The sequence below is a fragment of the Anticarsia gemmatalis genome, chromosome 27 (assembly GCF_050436995.1).
Source record: "Anticarsia gemmatalis isolate Benzon Research Colony breed Stoneville strain chromosome 27, ilAntGemm2 primary, whole genome shotgun sequence".
NCBI classification, from domain to species: Eukaryota; Metazoa; Arthropoda; class Insecta; order Lepidoptera; family Erebidae; genus Anticarsia; species Anticarsia gemmatalis.
In genome coordinates this window covers 3,083,609-3,096,770 of record NC_134771.1, presented here as the reverse complement: position 1 = coordinate 3,096,770, position 13,162 = coordinate 3,083,609, and the positions used below count along the sequence as shown (strand labels likewise).

Here is a 13,162-nt window from a genome sequence, read left to right as displayed (position 1 = left end):
TGGACTGCTATTGAGAACTGTAGAATTAGAAAAAAACCAATAGCACTTTCCCCAACACGGGCATCAAACGAGAGACCGAAAAAAGAAAATATAATAAATTTATAATAAATAAATAAAATAAATCAAGTTTAAGTCAAAATGTCTATTGACAAGACTTCCTAAAGCAAATTGTCAGGCGGAACTAATTTTGCCCAAGTCAAAAATCTTTAAACTTTTTTACTAATAAACGTTATGTAAGCTCTAATTAGTTATACAGTGTTTTGTCATATAAAATCAATTAGGAAACTGTCTTCATACTAATATTATAAAGCTGAAGAGTTTGTTTGTTTGTTTGAACGCGCTAATCTCAGGAACTACTGGTCCGATTTGAAAAATTCTTTCAGGGTTAGATAGTCCATTTATCGAGGAAGGCTATAGGCTATACAACATCACGCTGCGGACATTAGGTGCGGAGTAACAGTAAAAAATGTAACAAAAACGGGGAAAAGTTTTAAACCCATTCTCTCTTATGTGACGCAAGCCAAGTTGCGCGGGTCAGCTAGTGCGTTATATGATTGTAAGTGACAAAACACTGTATAACTAATCAGATCTCACACGACGTATATTAAGTAAGTGACTAAAGATTTTTTAATAACATATTATTATAAATTGCCAATATATTGTAAAGGCGACAACCGAGCGCTTATACCAATCTATTCATTTACAAAAATTATATCTAATTCGACACAGTGATGAAACGACGAGTATTTAAAAATAATCTGCTTTTAAATTTTTCATCTTAGCGACGACTAACTCCATCTAGCGGTTGTTTTTTGGTACTAATAATTTTGTATTTTAAATCATTAAGTACATTTTTTTAAATGATGTTTTTTTGGAAATTTGCTTGATTTCCACAACGACCTCTATATTTTTAAGTAACCTATTATTAGAGGTCGTTGCTAAAATCGATCATTTTTATATATTTTACTTTTAAAACCGTAATTTCAATTCGTAATAAATTGGGTTTAATGTGAAACTAACTAATAGGATTGTTTGATGTAGATTTATTTCATTTTAAACCAGTGTTTGCACACGCGCTAGTTTAAAATTTAAAATTGATTTAAAATTAAAATTCCTCGAATAACATTAACAGTGGGACGTTTTAATATAGCCAGTTTCACAGTTGAAACTATCAGATAATCTATTTGCTAGATAAAATGATAGTAAACTTATATAAACAGCAGTCTTCATTTTATCAAATAAAATATCTGATAGTTATCTCGTACTGGGAATAAAAAATATTTTTTGCACAACAGAAAAATTGCAGTCGTATTTACTAGTTATTAGTTCTTAAAACAACCGCTAAAAGGACTTACCCCCGGTTTCTGAGGTACATTTAGCGGTAGTTTATCTATTCAATAGCGTTTCTTTATATGAGTTTTAACGCTATTGAATAGATAAACTACCGCTAAATGTACCTCAGAAACCGGGGGTTACTCATCGCTAATTATACTTATGAAATATTAACAAGCTTAGTTCGGTTAGCAACAAAAGTTCCATATTATCTATACTAATATTATAAAGCTGAAGAGTTTGTTTGTTTAAACGCGCTAATCTCAGGAACTACTGGTCCGATTTGAAAAATTATTTCAGTGTTAGATAGTCCATTTATTGAGGAAGGCTATAGGCTATATATCATCACGCCACGACCAATAGGAGGAGAGTACCAGTAATGAAAAAATGTTACAAAAAACGGGGAAAATTTTGACCATTCTCTCTTATGTGACGCAAGCGAAGTTGCGCGGGTCAGCTGGTTAGTATAGAAAAGTTAAAAAACCTTTTGTTGCCAACCGCACTGTACGAAGGAAGCGCAATAACATCGAAACACAAATATACCTCCGTCTCGCTCACACTTATTATAATATAAATAATAGCGTCTCTTTCCCACACAGCTGTCTTTTACTTAAAACTATAACATATGAATCACTGCATCGAATTATTACATTTATTACATTTAGTTGCGAAAATCGAAATAATTATTAGTCGCAAATTAATTATAGATTTAATTATTTCATAGCCAGTAGTGCTCACCGGTTAGTAAACGATCTGTGGGTTAAGCAACCGACGGCGCGGTTAGTAAATGGATGGGTGACCGAATAGTGGTTTTTGAACTGGGCGTCTCCGTGCTTCGGAGGATCTTAATTTGAGTGTTACTCAAAATTGAGTGCGCTCTCAGTTTCGTTATTCAAAATTAAGTTTTAACAAGTATAAGGTTTATATATGCATTTAAATCTATATTAACATTACATTTTGCAATAATAAACCTTTTTTAGTCCACAGCCCGTCGTGGTCTATGCGGACTAACTTAACCTAGGGGAGACCCGTCCCATTTATTTATTAAAATATTAAATACTAAATGTGTTACAACTTAATTTTGAAATTCTTCAGAATGAGCTGTTTTTGACACTCAAATCTGAGTAACAATATGTTTGAGTGCTACTCAAATTTGAGTACAGTCATTAGACATTTCAATTTTGAGGAACACTCAATTCTTACGTTGTTTCTTTAGCAGCATTCTGAGAGTTACTCAAAATTAAGTGATGAGAAACTGACGTTTATAATTTTAAGTAATACTCAAACCATAGTACGTCTTTCTAGCATGACGGCTTTACATTTGAGTGCTACTCAAAATTGAATAAACCTTAGTACTCATCATCCAACACGAAATTTCCTCAAATATCCGTCTTTGGATTTAAATATTTAATTAAATCACTATTTAATTCGCGACTTATAATATAATCAACTAATAGCAACTTTATAGTTAAACTTCACTCAAACTAACGTCTCAATGTTAGAAAGAGATGCACATATACTTTATATATATGCATCTCTTTCTAAGAAATATGTTTAAATAATCTACCAGCAGTAAATGATAGGCTTTCGATAAAGATTTTTAGATACCTCTCTATTTCCCGACGTTTCAGTCAAATTATAATATAATAAAGGCTTAAAAGGCCGAAATATCGGGAAATTATTGTCTCGAATGTTACAATAGCTGTTTTGATGATATCTGTCATTTAGGGCCATTTCCAATAACTCATAAATTGCAATTTTAACCGAAAAATAAGTTATTGAGAACTGGCACTAGCGAACCCTAAAAACGGGGAAGAACTTTTGGATAAGAAAGTTATTGCAAAAATAACATCATCTTATCTTGAGTTCCACCATATCTTAAACCCCCCCCCTTAACACAAATCCCTCCCCACTTTATCTCAACTCCCCCTCTCCACGTTACCCCCCCCCCCATCTCTCTTAAACACCTCCCCCCTCTCTTTAATACACCCCCATAAACACAAATCCCAGATTTGTCACAGGTACCCAATCCTCATAATAATATGCCTATCCCTTACCGTAGTTAGGTTATTAGTAACGTGAATACAAGTGAGGTTTAACATAATATTTATACATGTTATAATACAGGACCTGTATCGCAAATATACTTATATCGTTGGGAGACTCGCTTTACTTCGGCCGTTTGTTGATCCTGAAATATTGAAAAAAGTATATTAATTTTACTTGTAACCGGCGGTCCTGTATGACAAGATGTATGGATTTGAATGATGCAAGAGAAGTTTACTTTATTTTAAAGAAAGACAACTCCCGCAGTATTGCTCTTGTGTCGTAAAGATTATTACAAATATACAAACAACGGACAGAAGTACAACCAGACCCGAATCAACTATTTGTAGAACGCACAAATGATTGATCTGTGTGGAAATCGAACCCACGAGGTCCCAACGCAATGGTAGCGGTGTGGCGAAATAAACCACTGCACCACGGAGTTTACTTTGAACAGGCTTTTTTGTATGACAAGATGTATGGATGTGATTGAGGCAAGGGAAGTTTGTAAGGATTGGTCTAAGTGGCGTTCTTTGGTCTCTGCCTATCCCTACCGAAAAAGGCGTGTTTTTTTAATTGCACTCTTGGCGCAGTGGTGAACCTGCCGTAATAACTATAGCGTGTGGTGGTTTCGAATCCCACCCGGGACAAATATTTTTACGATGAGACCGATAAGTATGTATTTAGAAGTATATAAGTATGTTTGTCAGTTATTCGATTACCATAATACAAGCACTGCTTAGTTTGGAATGAAATTATTGTAAACACTAGGTTGACCACTAACCTACCCTTTATATATGGCCAAATGAGGGTTGGGGACTTTACATACCTTCTAGAGCTGTTCCAAAGAACTTTCAGGCATACAACCATATGATAATATGTACCTGTATGTGATCAAATAGTATACTTACACAGTGTTCCCCGTAATATCTTCAGCGATCTCATAATCGACGTTATGAAAGGCGGGCACATCGCTCCCCCCCTCCAGTCCCTGCGCCGCCTTCTCCAGGAACAGCCGGATGCCCCCCCACTCGTCCTCGGAGAACGGGCCCAGGAACTTGAGCTGGCTGTACTGCTTCTTCTCAGTGAACTCCACGAAATATTCGAGGATTTTCTCGAAAATCCTGATGAAAAAATCGTGGTTAGTGTTTTTTGGAAAATATTTTCTTTAAACCTATGATTGTCCCCCTTCTGGGCAAGAGTCACCTTCCGAACGAAGGACGGGTTAGGTCTTGAGTCCATCACGCTGGCCAAGTGCGGGTTGGGGACTTTGCATGCCCTCAAGATATGTGTTAAACCACTTATAAGCATGCAAGGTTACATCACGATATTTTCCTTTAGAACAAGTTTATAAATTATTTTGGATAAATAATTTAGTTAAGCAAAACACCACTAATAAAAATACTTTTAAATACATAATACTTATTTAGATACATTAACATCCAGACTCAGAACAAATACTGGTGCTCATCACACAAAAAATTGTCCCGGGTGGGATTCGAACCCACCTCACGCGGCGCTATGGTTGTTGCGGCGAGGTAACCGCTTAAACCACTGCGCCAAACGTGCAGTGATCGGGGAAACTTTGGTGTTATAACTGACCTAGCCTCCTTAGTGAGCACGTTCTTGTGGAGCCTGTTCTTCTTGAGGTTCCTGGTGATGCTGCGCAGGAAGGGGTTGGTCTCCTCCTCGGGCTCCGTGTCGGACAGCTCGGCGTCCGGCTCCGGGCGCACGTCGTCCGGGATGATCAGGTACACGTGCGCCGGAGCCTCTTTGTAGATGCACATGCGACTAACAGGCAAAATGTGTTGGAAATATGAGAGTGTCTTTAACATAGGTTAAAAATGCTTTTTTGTATAGGATCTTATGATAGAAAGGTAGTATAGGTCTAAATCTCTATCACTGAAAACAACCCAGGTATAACTTTTGCAACGCGACTTCGTCCGCGTGGAAACCCTTCCCGTGTAAATCCCGATCCCTCGGGAACTGCGGGATAAAAATTAAAAAATGGGAGCTTTAACCCCCTCCCCCCACTCCGGCGCCCCCCCTAGAGGCGGGGATTTTTAGCATGTTTATTCTCTAAGCATCCTGAACCAATTTCTGAAGAAATTGCATAGGATCCCGCTCACGCACTCTACACTTGCTTTTTTGAGTGGACTATCTATACTTCTATACTAATATTATAAAGCTGAAGAGTTTGTTTGTTTGTTTGAACGCGCTAATCTCGGGAACTACTGGTCCGATTTGAAAAAATATTTCAGTGTTAGATAGCCCATTTATCGAGGAAGGCTATAGGCTATACATCATCACGCTACGACCAATAGGAGCAGAGTACCAGTGAAAAATGTTACAAAAACGGCGAAAATTATGATTCTCTTATGTGACGCAAGCGAAGTTGCGCGGGTCAGCTAGTATTATGTAAGACTCACCGATTAGGATGTTCTCCCTGCGCCTGCGCATGCAATATATAACAATTAACATCGCATATCTGCATCACTAGATCCATATGCGCATTACTTTCGAACTGCACCTCGCTGCCTACGACATTGAGCATAAACTTCACAATATTATGTATCACTTTGCGCTCCTCGTTCACTAAACGACGGTCGAATAGCAGCTCGATTTCGCCATTGTTCTTCACGAATTCGTAGATGTGGTATAACACGTTTAATGTGAAATGGTCTTTGTTGTCCAGTTTCAGTTGTTTTGGCTGAAGTTTTTTTGTTGCCTGTAATTATTGAAAATATAATATGTTAGTTATAGCTGTTATAACGCTGGGCAAAGGTCTCCTCACATAATGAGGTAGAGGTAAGACTTGAGTCCACCACGCTGGCCGAACGCGGCTTGGGGACTTTTCAAGTGCTTAATTAATTTATGTATAATAAATTCAACCCGTTTATGTCCCACTGTTGGGCAAGGGTCACTTCCCAAGCGAAGGAAGGTTAGGCCTTGAGTCTACCACGCTGGCTAAGTGCGGATTGGAGACTTTCCATGCCTTGAAGAACTATTCTAAGTGATCATTATTTTTAATACACATATAACTTGGAAAATTTATTAGTGTGTTGCCTCGGGTTTGAACCGTCGACCACTTGGAGGTAACTTATACCGAAAAAATAAATAATATAAAAACTAGCGCTAACGCTAACTAAAGCTAACTGCTTTTCAAAAGAATATAAAAATAGCTTCTTTTATTAATTTCCACAAATTGTTAACACAGCTGTTAGTGCCGGATATTGTATTACTTACGTAGACAGCGTTGGATGTGATCGGATCCAAGATGGCGCCACCGCCGCGGCCGAGAGCTCCGTGCCAACCCATCTTCTGCATCATGCTGTAACACACACCAAATGCGTTGTTTTTTATTAAAACTATAGGTTTTCAACACTTTTACACCATTTGCAGAGCTCTTAATGCAAATATTTTGATAACATCCAAGTGTACACCTATTTGCTTACGTAATAAATACGGTAAATAAAGTCATTTTTAGTTACCAAATAAACAACATGAGCATTGAGCAGCAATGTATTTTTTCAAAATATTACCTGTCATCCTGCCAATTTTTATCCAAATCGGTCCAGCCCTTTAGACTTAATAGCCAGACATACAGATATTTTTCCACTTACAATATGACTAGGTTATGCCTGAGGATTACTTTGTCCAATATAGTAGTCTTTACTTGAGGAAGAATTTCCAACAATATTCTTTAACTGCACGTTTGGCGCAGTAGTTAAAGTGGTCACCTTACCGCAATAACCGTAGCGCCGCGTGTGGGTTCGAATTCCACGCGGGACAAATATTTGAGTGATGAGCATGAGTATCTTTTCGCAGCCTGGTTGTCAATTTATCTATATAAGTATGTTTATCAGTTATCTAGTTACCATAGTACAAGCTCTGCTTAGTTTGGAATCAAATGACCGTGTGTGACTAAGTTATCCAATAATATTTAAATAATATTCAAGATGAAGTTCAGCAAATTAGCTGCGAAAACGTAACAAACTATCTCTTTTATTTTTAATTCCTTACCTCTCCGCCTTGCTCATCTTAACCGGCTTAACGAGGACCTTGTCTACTTTCTTCTGCACTCGGTTGGGCCTCACCAGCTTGGCTTTGTTCTTGCCGCTGGGCCCCTCGTCCGCGTCGCCGGGCCGCCAGTTCACGTGGGCCCAGTCTGCCGGAGGAGGGGTCGAGCTACCCTCACTGTGGAGGAGGTAACAGGTAAATAATTTCTGAAGAGGGTATATTGCGACAGTTTTGTTATGTAAAATTGGCGGACAGGCGCGGCTTCATTTGCGTGCAATGGTAGTTATTTCGAGATGATTTAAAAATTAAAAAAGAAAATTTTATCAAAATCTTAAAGCAAAAAAAGCAGCAGTTTCTCTCTTCCTACCGCTCTGGAAAGAAAGTGATGTTTTATTATATGCAGTTCACCAGTTTAGCCTTAAAAGCATAAACGTCGAACAAACTTTACTCTGAGTCATAATTTTGTATGGTTTATAATAATATTTAATTAAATTGACAGGCATTGACTTTTATTTAAATTCTATAAATGATTTACCTGTAGATAATGACATTACACATAAAGCAGTCAGGTATTTAACTGGTTTCATGAATTTAAAAACTAATACGAAATGTCTGAAATTAAGCAATCATATTTTTTACTTGATTTTGAAGTAAAATGTCGCACTTTTTTATGTTTTATAAAAAGCTGTGACAAAATATCAAAATATACATCTGTTTCTCATAATTGGTTTATAAAATGTGTTCAAATTTTTTAATGAGCAATTTTGATCATATTTTTATAGTCTACCATCACCCCTAGTATTGCATTCACTGATGACATTTTACCATACTCTTTTATCGAGCACTAAAAGAAAATGTAAATAGGGCAATTTACAATAACCGCTTAAGGGTTTTATAATAACTACTTGAATGATCCATGTTTAACTATAGGTACCTGGCACTGCAAAAGAAACTAAACCGCACTTTTTCATAACATATATAATATATTATACTGATTTTAATTAAATATTTTCACTAACAAATAATTTAAACAAGCTTAAACTAAAAGAAACACTGGCTTATTGTTTCAGTAATTGTTAATAGATCGAACAGCAAAATGTATTTTTACATTAATCTTTATCTTTACTAATTATTTGAAAGCCTTATCAGTTCAGTAAGTTTAGCATAACTACCTCAAGGTTAGGTTACTTTCGTGCTGAGGGACTGAATTATAAGTTATTTTTTTCCCTATTAAATACATGAGCGCAAAGCTTTAAAAAGTGAATACATAAATAAAGCATATTATCACAGACATTTTTGGTGGTAAACCAAATTTAAAGGCTATTTCGTTTTCATTTAAGCCCTTAAAATGTCTTTGACAAGACTAAGTAGGTGCGCTCAGCGTAACTATATTAACAAACACATATATTTAAAGAGTGATAAATACATGGTTAAATGTCCTGATGGTACATCTACGGACAGATGTAATTTACTACAAACGTCCAGCATCCATCTCTAGTAGCTGTATGTTGGCGATGAAAATAAGACCTAATTAAATACACAACTGTAATAGGCATTGTAATAGTGAGGAATACAGCGCCAGCAAAAAGGTAAATATATAACAATATCATTATAAATTATCAAGGACATTCCCACATAGGTTTTTTAAAAACAATATTGATGTCATCATATTGTCATAATTTTGTTAAATAGTGATGTAAATAGATATAAAATAGCATGTATTTGTTTACTATTATGTGTTTCCATGACCTACCACACCCAACATTGCACTAGGAAAGTAAACTATGCAACATATATGTCAAAAACAATAAGCCTTTAAACATGTAAAAATACATAAATATATAAAAATATTAAACGATTTCGACAGGTCAAAGTGCGACAACGTATCTCTGAGTAATGTATCGTTATCTTTACAGCAATTTTTTCGCAATTTTACATGATTGATGTTTGTAAACAAACTTACGTGACGTCCCTGTAAAATAGCTCAGGGTCTTCGTACAGCGACGCCTTGTCCACAATCCTCCTGTTCCGAGGGTCCGGAGGCTCCGGGGCCTCACTCTCCGTTGGCCCTGAAGTATAACGAGTCTCGAAGTCCTCGTCATTCCCTCGATGCCAACTCGATGAGAAATTTTGCGGACTAAGATTATTAATATCGTAGTACGCAGAATTCTCCCATAAACTATAGGTGTTCGTATATATATTCTGCTGATAGAACGCCTCGTCACAATAATTACTCATTATTTACAATTAAAAACACAATAAATTACATTTGTTTACACTCGCACTATGATATTTGTTTTCACATAATTCCAAACATTGTGACACCGTTTTACGACATGTCAAATAATTTGATGGTATTTTTATGAATGGATCTGCTGTTTAAATGTAATTTACTTGTCGAAATATTTATTTATTAATAACAAATAAATCTAATCGATCATTGACACTCGTGCGATTCATTCAAGGTTTAATTAGTTTCGAAATGTAAAATTGTAAAGTTACATGTAGGAGAGAGACAGCTATACATACAGTATTTATGAATGAAAAGGTAAGAATGCTATTATTATACAATAGTACACATTCGTACAAACCTGAAACGCTGGAATTGCATGTCAACTTTGACATTTACAGAATCCGTTCCCTTTCACGCAAAATATTCCACACCCTTACCTGTTACCTACTTATCTCATGGGATAAATAAATTTATTATTGTTATATAATTATTATGGTTCAATAGAAATTACAAACTATAAATGTTTATAGACATAGATTCGAGTATGTGTTATAAGTATTTACTTGGGTAAGCGCGAACAAATTAATCTCATAAATTGATTCCAATCAATGATTTATAGCAATAATTTTAAAGAAGTATACGCTAATGGGTTATTCCAATAATTCTTTCGTCGTGATGTATGTATCATGTAAAATAATGGTTCTTAGTTCTTAGTAAAGGATAATAAAACGATAAAAATAAATTCCAACATTTATTATTCTACAATCGATATAGCTATACAAAGTAAAACATTAGACAAGTCGCGATATCATGATTTATAGATTTCTCACTTTCAACTTATAAATTAACAAATTACACTTAAATCCAGCTATTTAAAGATACTCATCCAATGTGTTACCTCTTTAGGTTGTGGTCGTGTGTAGAAAGGAACGTACATGACGTACGTAGCAAAGAAAAAAAAACAGCCGAACACTTTGAGCATAATATAAAACAAATCAGATTTGATAAAAAATGACCTCTTAATCTATTAGCGCCACTTTGTAGAGTAAATCTTTTCTAGTGACGACATTACAACAAAAAAATCATAAAGAAAACTGTACAAGGAGTTTTTTTTGTTTTTCTGTGGATTCTCATGCTATCCCTATCCCACACACGACGCGGTCTATCTCCCGTCCCGTTTACTCGGTCATCCAGTAGAATCTGGAGCCACCGCGAGCTGGTTTCCTCTCGGCATCTTCTGGCAGCGCCGGCGGGGTGTCCGGGTATACAGCCTTCGGTTCCTCAATGGGTTTGGGCCTGAAAATTTATTATTAACATTGAGACATTATTTCACGTGAGCAGATACAGAGAGCTTGTTTTGGTTCTTGACATGATTGAGAAAATATGTCAGTAAAAATCAGGGTTTGATCTATTAAACCTGTCTAACAATACCTATAGAGCAGAATGGGTGGCCCTACATGAACAACAACAGGTCTTAAATGCGATTGAACATTACAGGTTAGGATATTATTTGTTTATTTGTTTAGCCGACGTTTCGATCGAATTGCATCGATCGAAACATCGTATGTGTACAAATTGCGAGAGATTAAAAAGCTTACTAAATTGTTTGTTGTTTATTTGGAATGTAAAATGTTTAGAATTTAACCTTTTTCTTGCTTTCTTCATAGTTTTTTTCGTTCTGAGAACTCAAGTGTAAGAATTTATAAAAATTAAGTACCTCTTAGAATCATGGACGCGCACTTCAGTGAAGTATCCGAATGCGGGACGCTCAATGTTCAACTTGTCAAGCATGCACTTATCGTACACTCCTTGTGTGGTGCGGCACCTGGAAATTAAAAATTTATTATATATAAGCTGACCTGCGCAACTTCGCTTACGTCACATAAGAGAGAATGAGTGAAATTTTTCCCTGTTTTTGCAACATTTTTTACTGGTACTCTGCTCTTATCGGTAGTAGCGTGATGATATATAGATTTATTCCTATTTAATATTTTATCACTGTTAATAATTATATACTTATCTATATTTATGTACACTCGCATGACCACATTGTTATTTATTTGTAAACCTCTTTCTCAACTTGATATTCCTCTTTTATTATTTAAGCACCTACTTCATTTAATCTCTGCATCACCCCAAGGTAGACTGGCAGAAAATGCCTTTGGCATTAAGTCTGCCTTTATACAAATTTTGTATAAGAAGTTTGAATAAATAAATATAGCCTATAACCTTCCTCGATAAATGGACTATCTTACACTGAAAGAATTTTTCAAATCGGACCAGTAGTTCCTGAGATTAGCACGTTCAAAGAAACAAACTCTTCAGCTTTATAATATTAGTATAGATACTTACTGTCTCAACGAGAAATCTCCCGAGCTCTTCTCAATGCATGTAGCATATTGGTTGAACTCCTTCAAGCAAGTAGCCTTAACTTTACGAAAGAACTCCATGGTGCAAGCGGTGACCGCCTTGCCTTCGTTGATACATTTACGAGCATCTTTCTCCTCCGCACGGCAGAGCATGAATTCCTGACAACATTTTTTATAAATGGTGAAATAAATGTTTCAAAATTGGTATTTTATATACCAATTCATAGTAATATTTTGTTTTGTGTATTGTTATAAGGTCTTTATTAAATTAATTATGTATATTAAATAAGTGAAAGAATTTTATATCAGAGGCCATAAGCCATCTTGTATCTGTTCAATTTAGCTGATATGAGTTAAAAAGTGAATGTTTTTTTTTTATTTTGCAAAAATGGTAATATAAATTACTTGGTAATAGTAAGTTTGTGTATAAAAAGTTGTATAAGCGTCTGTTTGCCCTTCCTTTAAATCTCAAAACTATACAATTTGAATACATTTAATTCTTGTAAAACAGCTGATCAATGGAATTACAACAAAAACATATTTTTGACAAAAGTTACTGTTCATATCTCGTTAAATATAGGTCGTGAAGTAAGTCTGAGCATCGCATAAATGATAAAAGAATTTCAGGAGAGAGAAAATAAATTTATTCTATCTTCTTAGGTATCATAACTATCAAAACATAACCTCATTAAAAACTTCGATTATGCAATCAATATAACTCAAATACAAAACAAATATATAATTATAACAGACTTCATTTAAAGTTGCAAGAAAATTACGTTTAAATAGTATTTTTACTCACATTATTGGCTTGTTCACAATATTTTCCCAAATGAAACGAACCAGCGAAAAGAGTTGCTGACGATAATGACACCTCAGGCACGGTTAATTCTTCCTCCGTCGGCAAATTTACGTCCGCGGTTAACACCATTTTGTTTTAGTTTATACACACGTTTAATTTAGCTGCTATTTATCAAAATAAATAGGGAAATCTCCTCCACAAAATCCGTGGAAGAAATTTAAGAATGAGGCCGAATTATTTGGGTGGTAAAGTTTTACTTGTTAAAAAGAGACCGACATACACGATACGTTTTAGTGAGAAAGAGAACGAGTACAGTAATAGTCTATTTTCTATTTAGCCGGATTTCAAAATTTGACTTTG

The 13,162-nt window shown here is 35.5% G+C and overlaps 2 protein-coding genes across 2 annotated transcripts; both read right to left on the bottom strand.

Moving 5' to 3' along the window:
• Positions 1 to 3,316: 3,316 nt before the first annotated feature.
• LOC142984579 (uncharacterized) lies at positions 3,317 to 9,854 on the bottom strand. The gene is made up of 7 exons (XM_076132311.1): positions 9,362 to 9,854; positions 7,402 to 7,575; positions 6,625 to 6,709; positions 5,808 to 6,106; positions 4,981 to 5,169; positions 4,290 to 4,502; positions 3,317 to 3,523 (listed from the first exon to the last, which is right to left on the bottom strand). Exons 1-7 carry the CDS (start codon positions 9,634 to 9,636, stop codon positions 3,502 to 3,504), a joined length of 1,257 nt encoding a protein of 418 aa, XP_075988426.1. The 5' UTR covers positions 9,637 to 9,854; the 3' UTR covers positions 3,317 to 3,501.
• A 515-nt stretch (positions 9,855 to 10,369) lies between these two features.
• On the bottom strand, positions 10,370 to 13,054 carry ND-19 (NADH dehydrogenase [ubiquinone] 1 alpha subcomplex subunit 8). The gene is made up of 4 exons (XM_076132274.1): positions 12,803 to 13,054; positions 11,984 to 12,159; positions 11,349 to 11,456; positions 10,370 to 10,927 (listed from the first exon to the last, which is right to left on the bottom strand). The coding sequence occupies exons 1-4, from the start codon at positions 12,929 to 12,931 to the stop codon at positions 10,810 to 10,812; spliced, it is 531 nt and encodes a 176-aa protein (XP_075988389.1). The 5' UTR covers positions 12,932 to 13,054; the 3' UTR covers positions 10,370 to 10,809.
• Between the last annotated feature and the right edge of the window lie 108 nt (positions 13,055 to 13,162).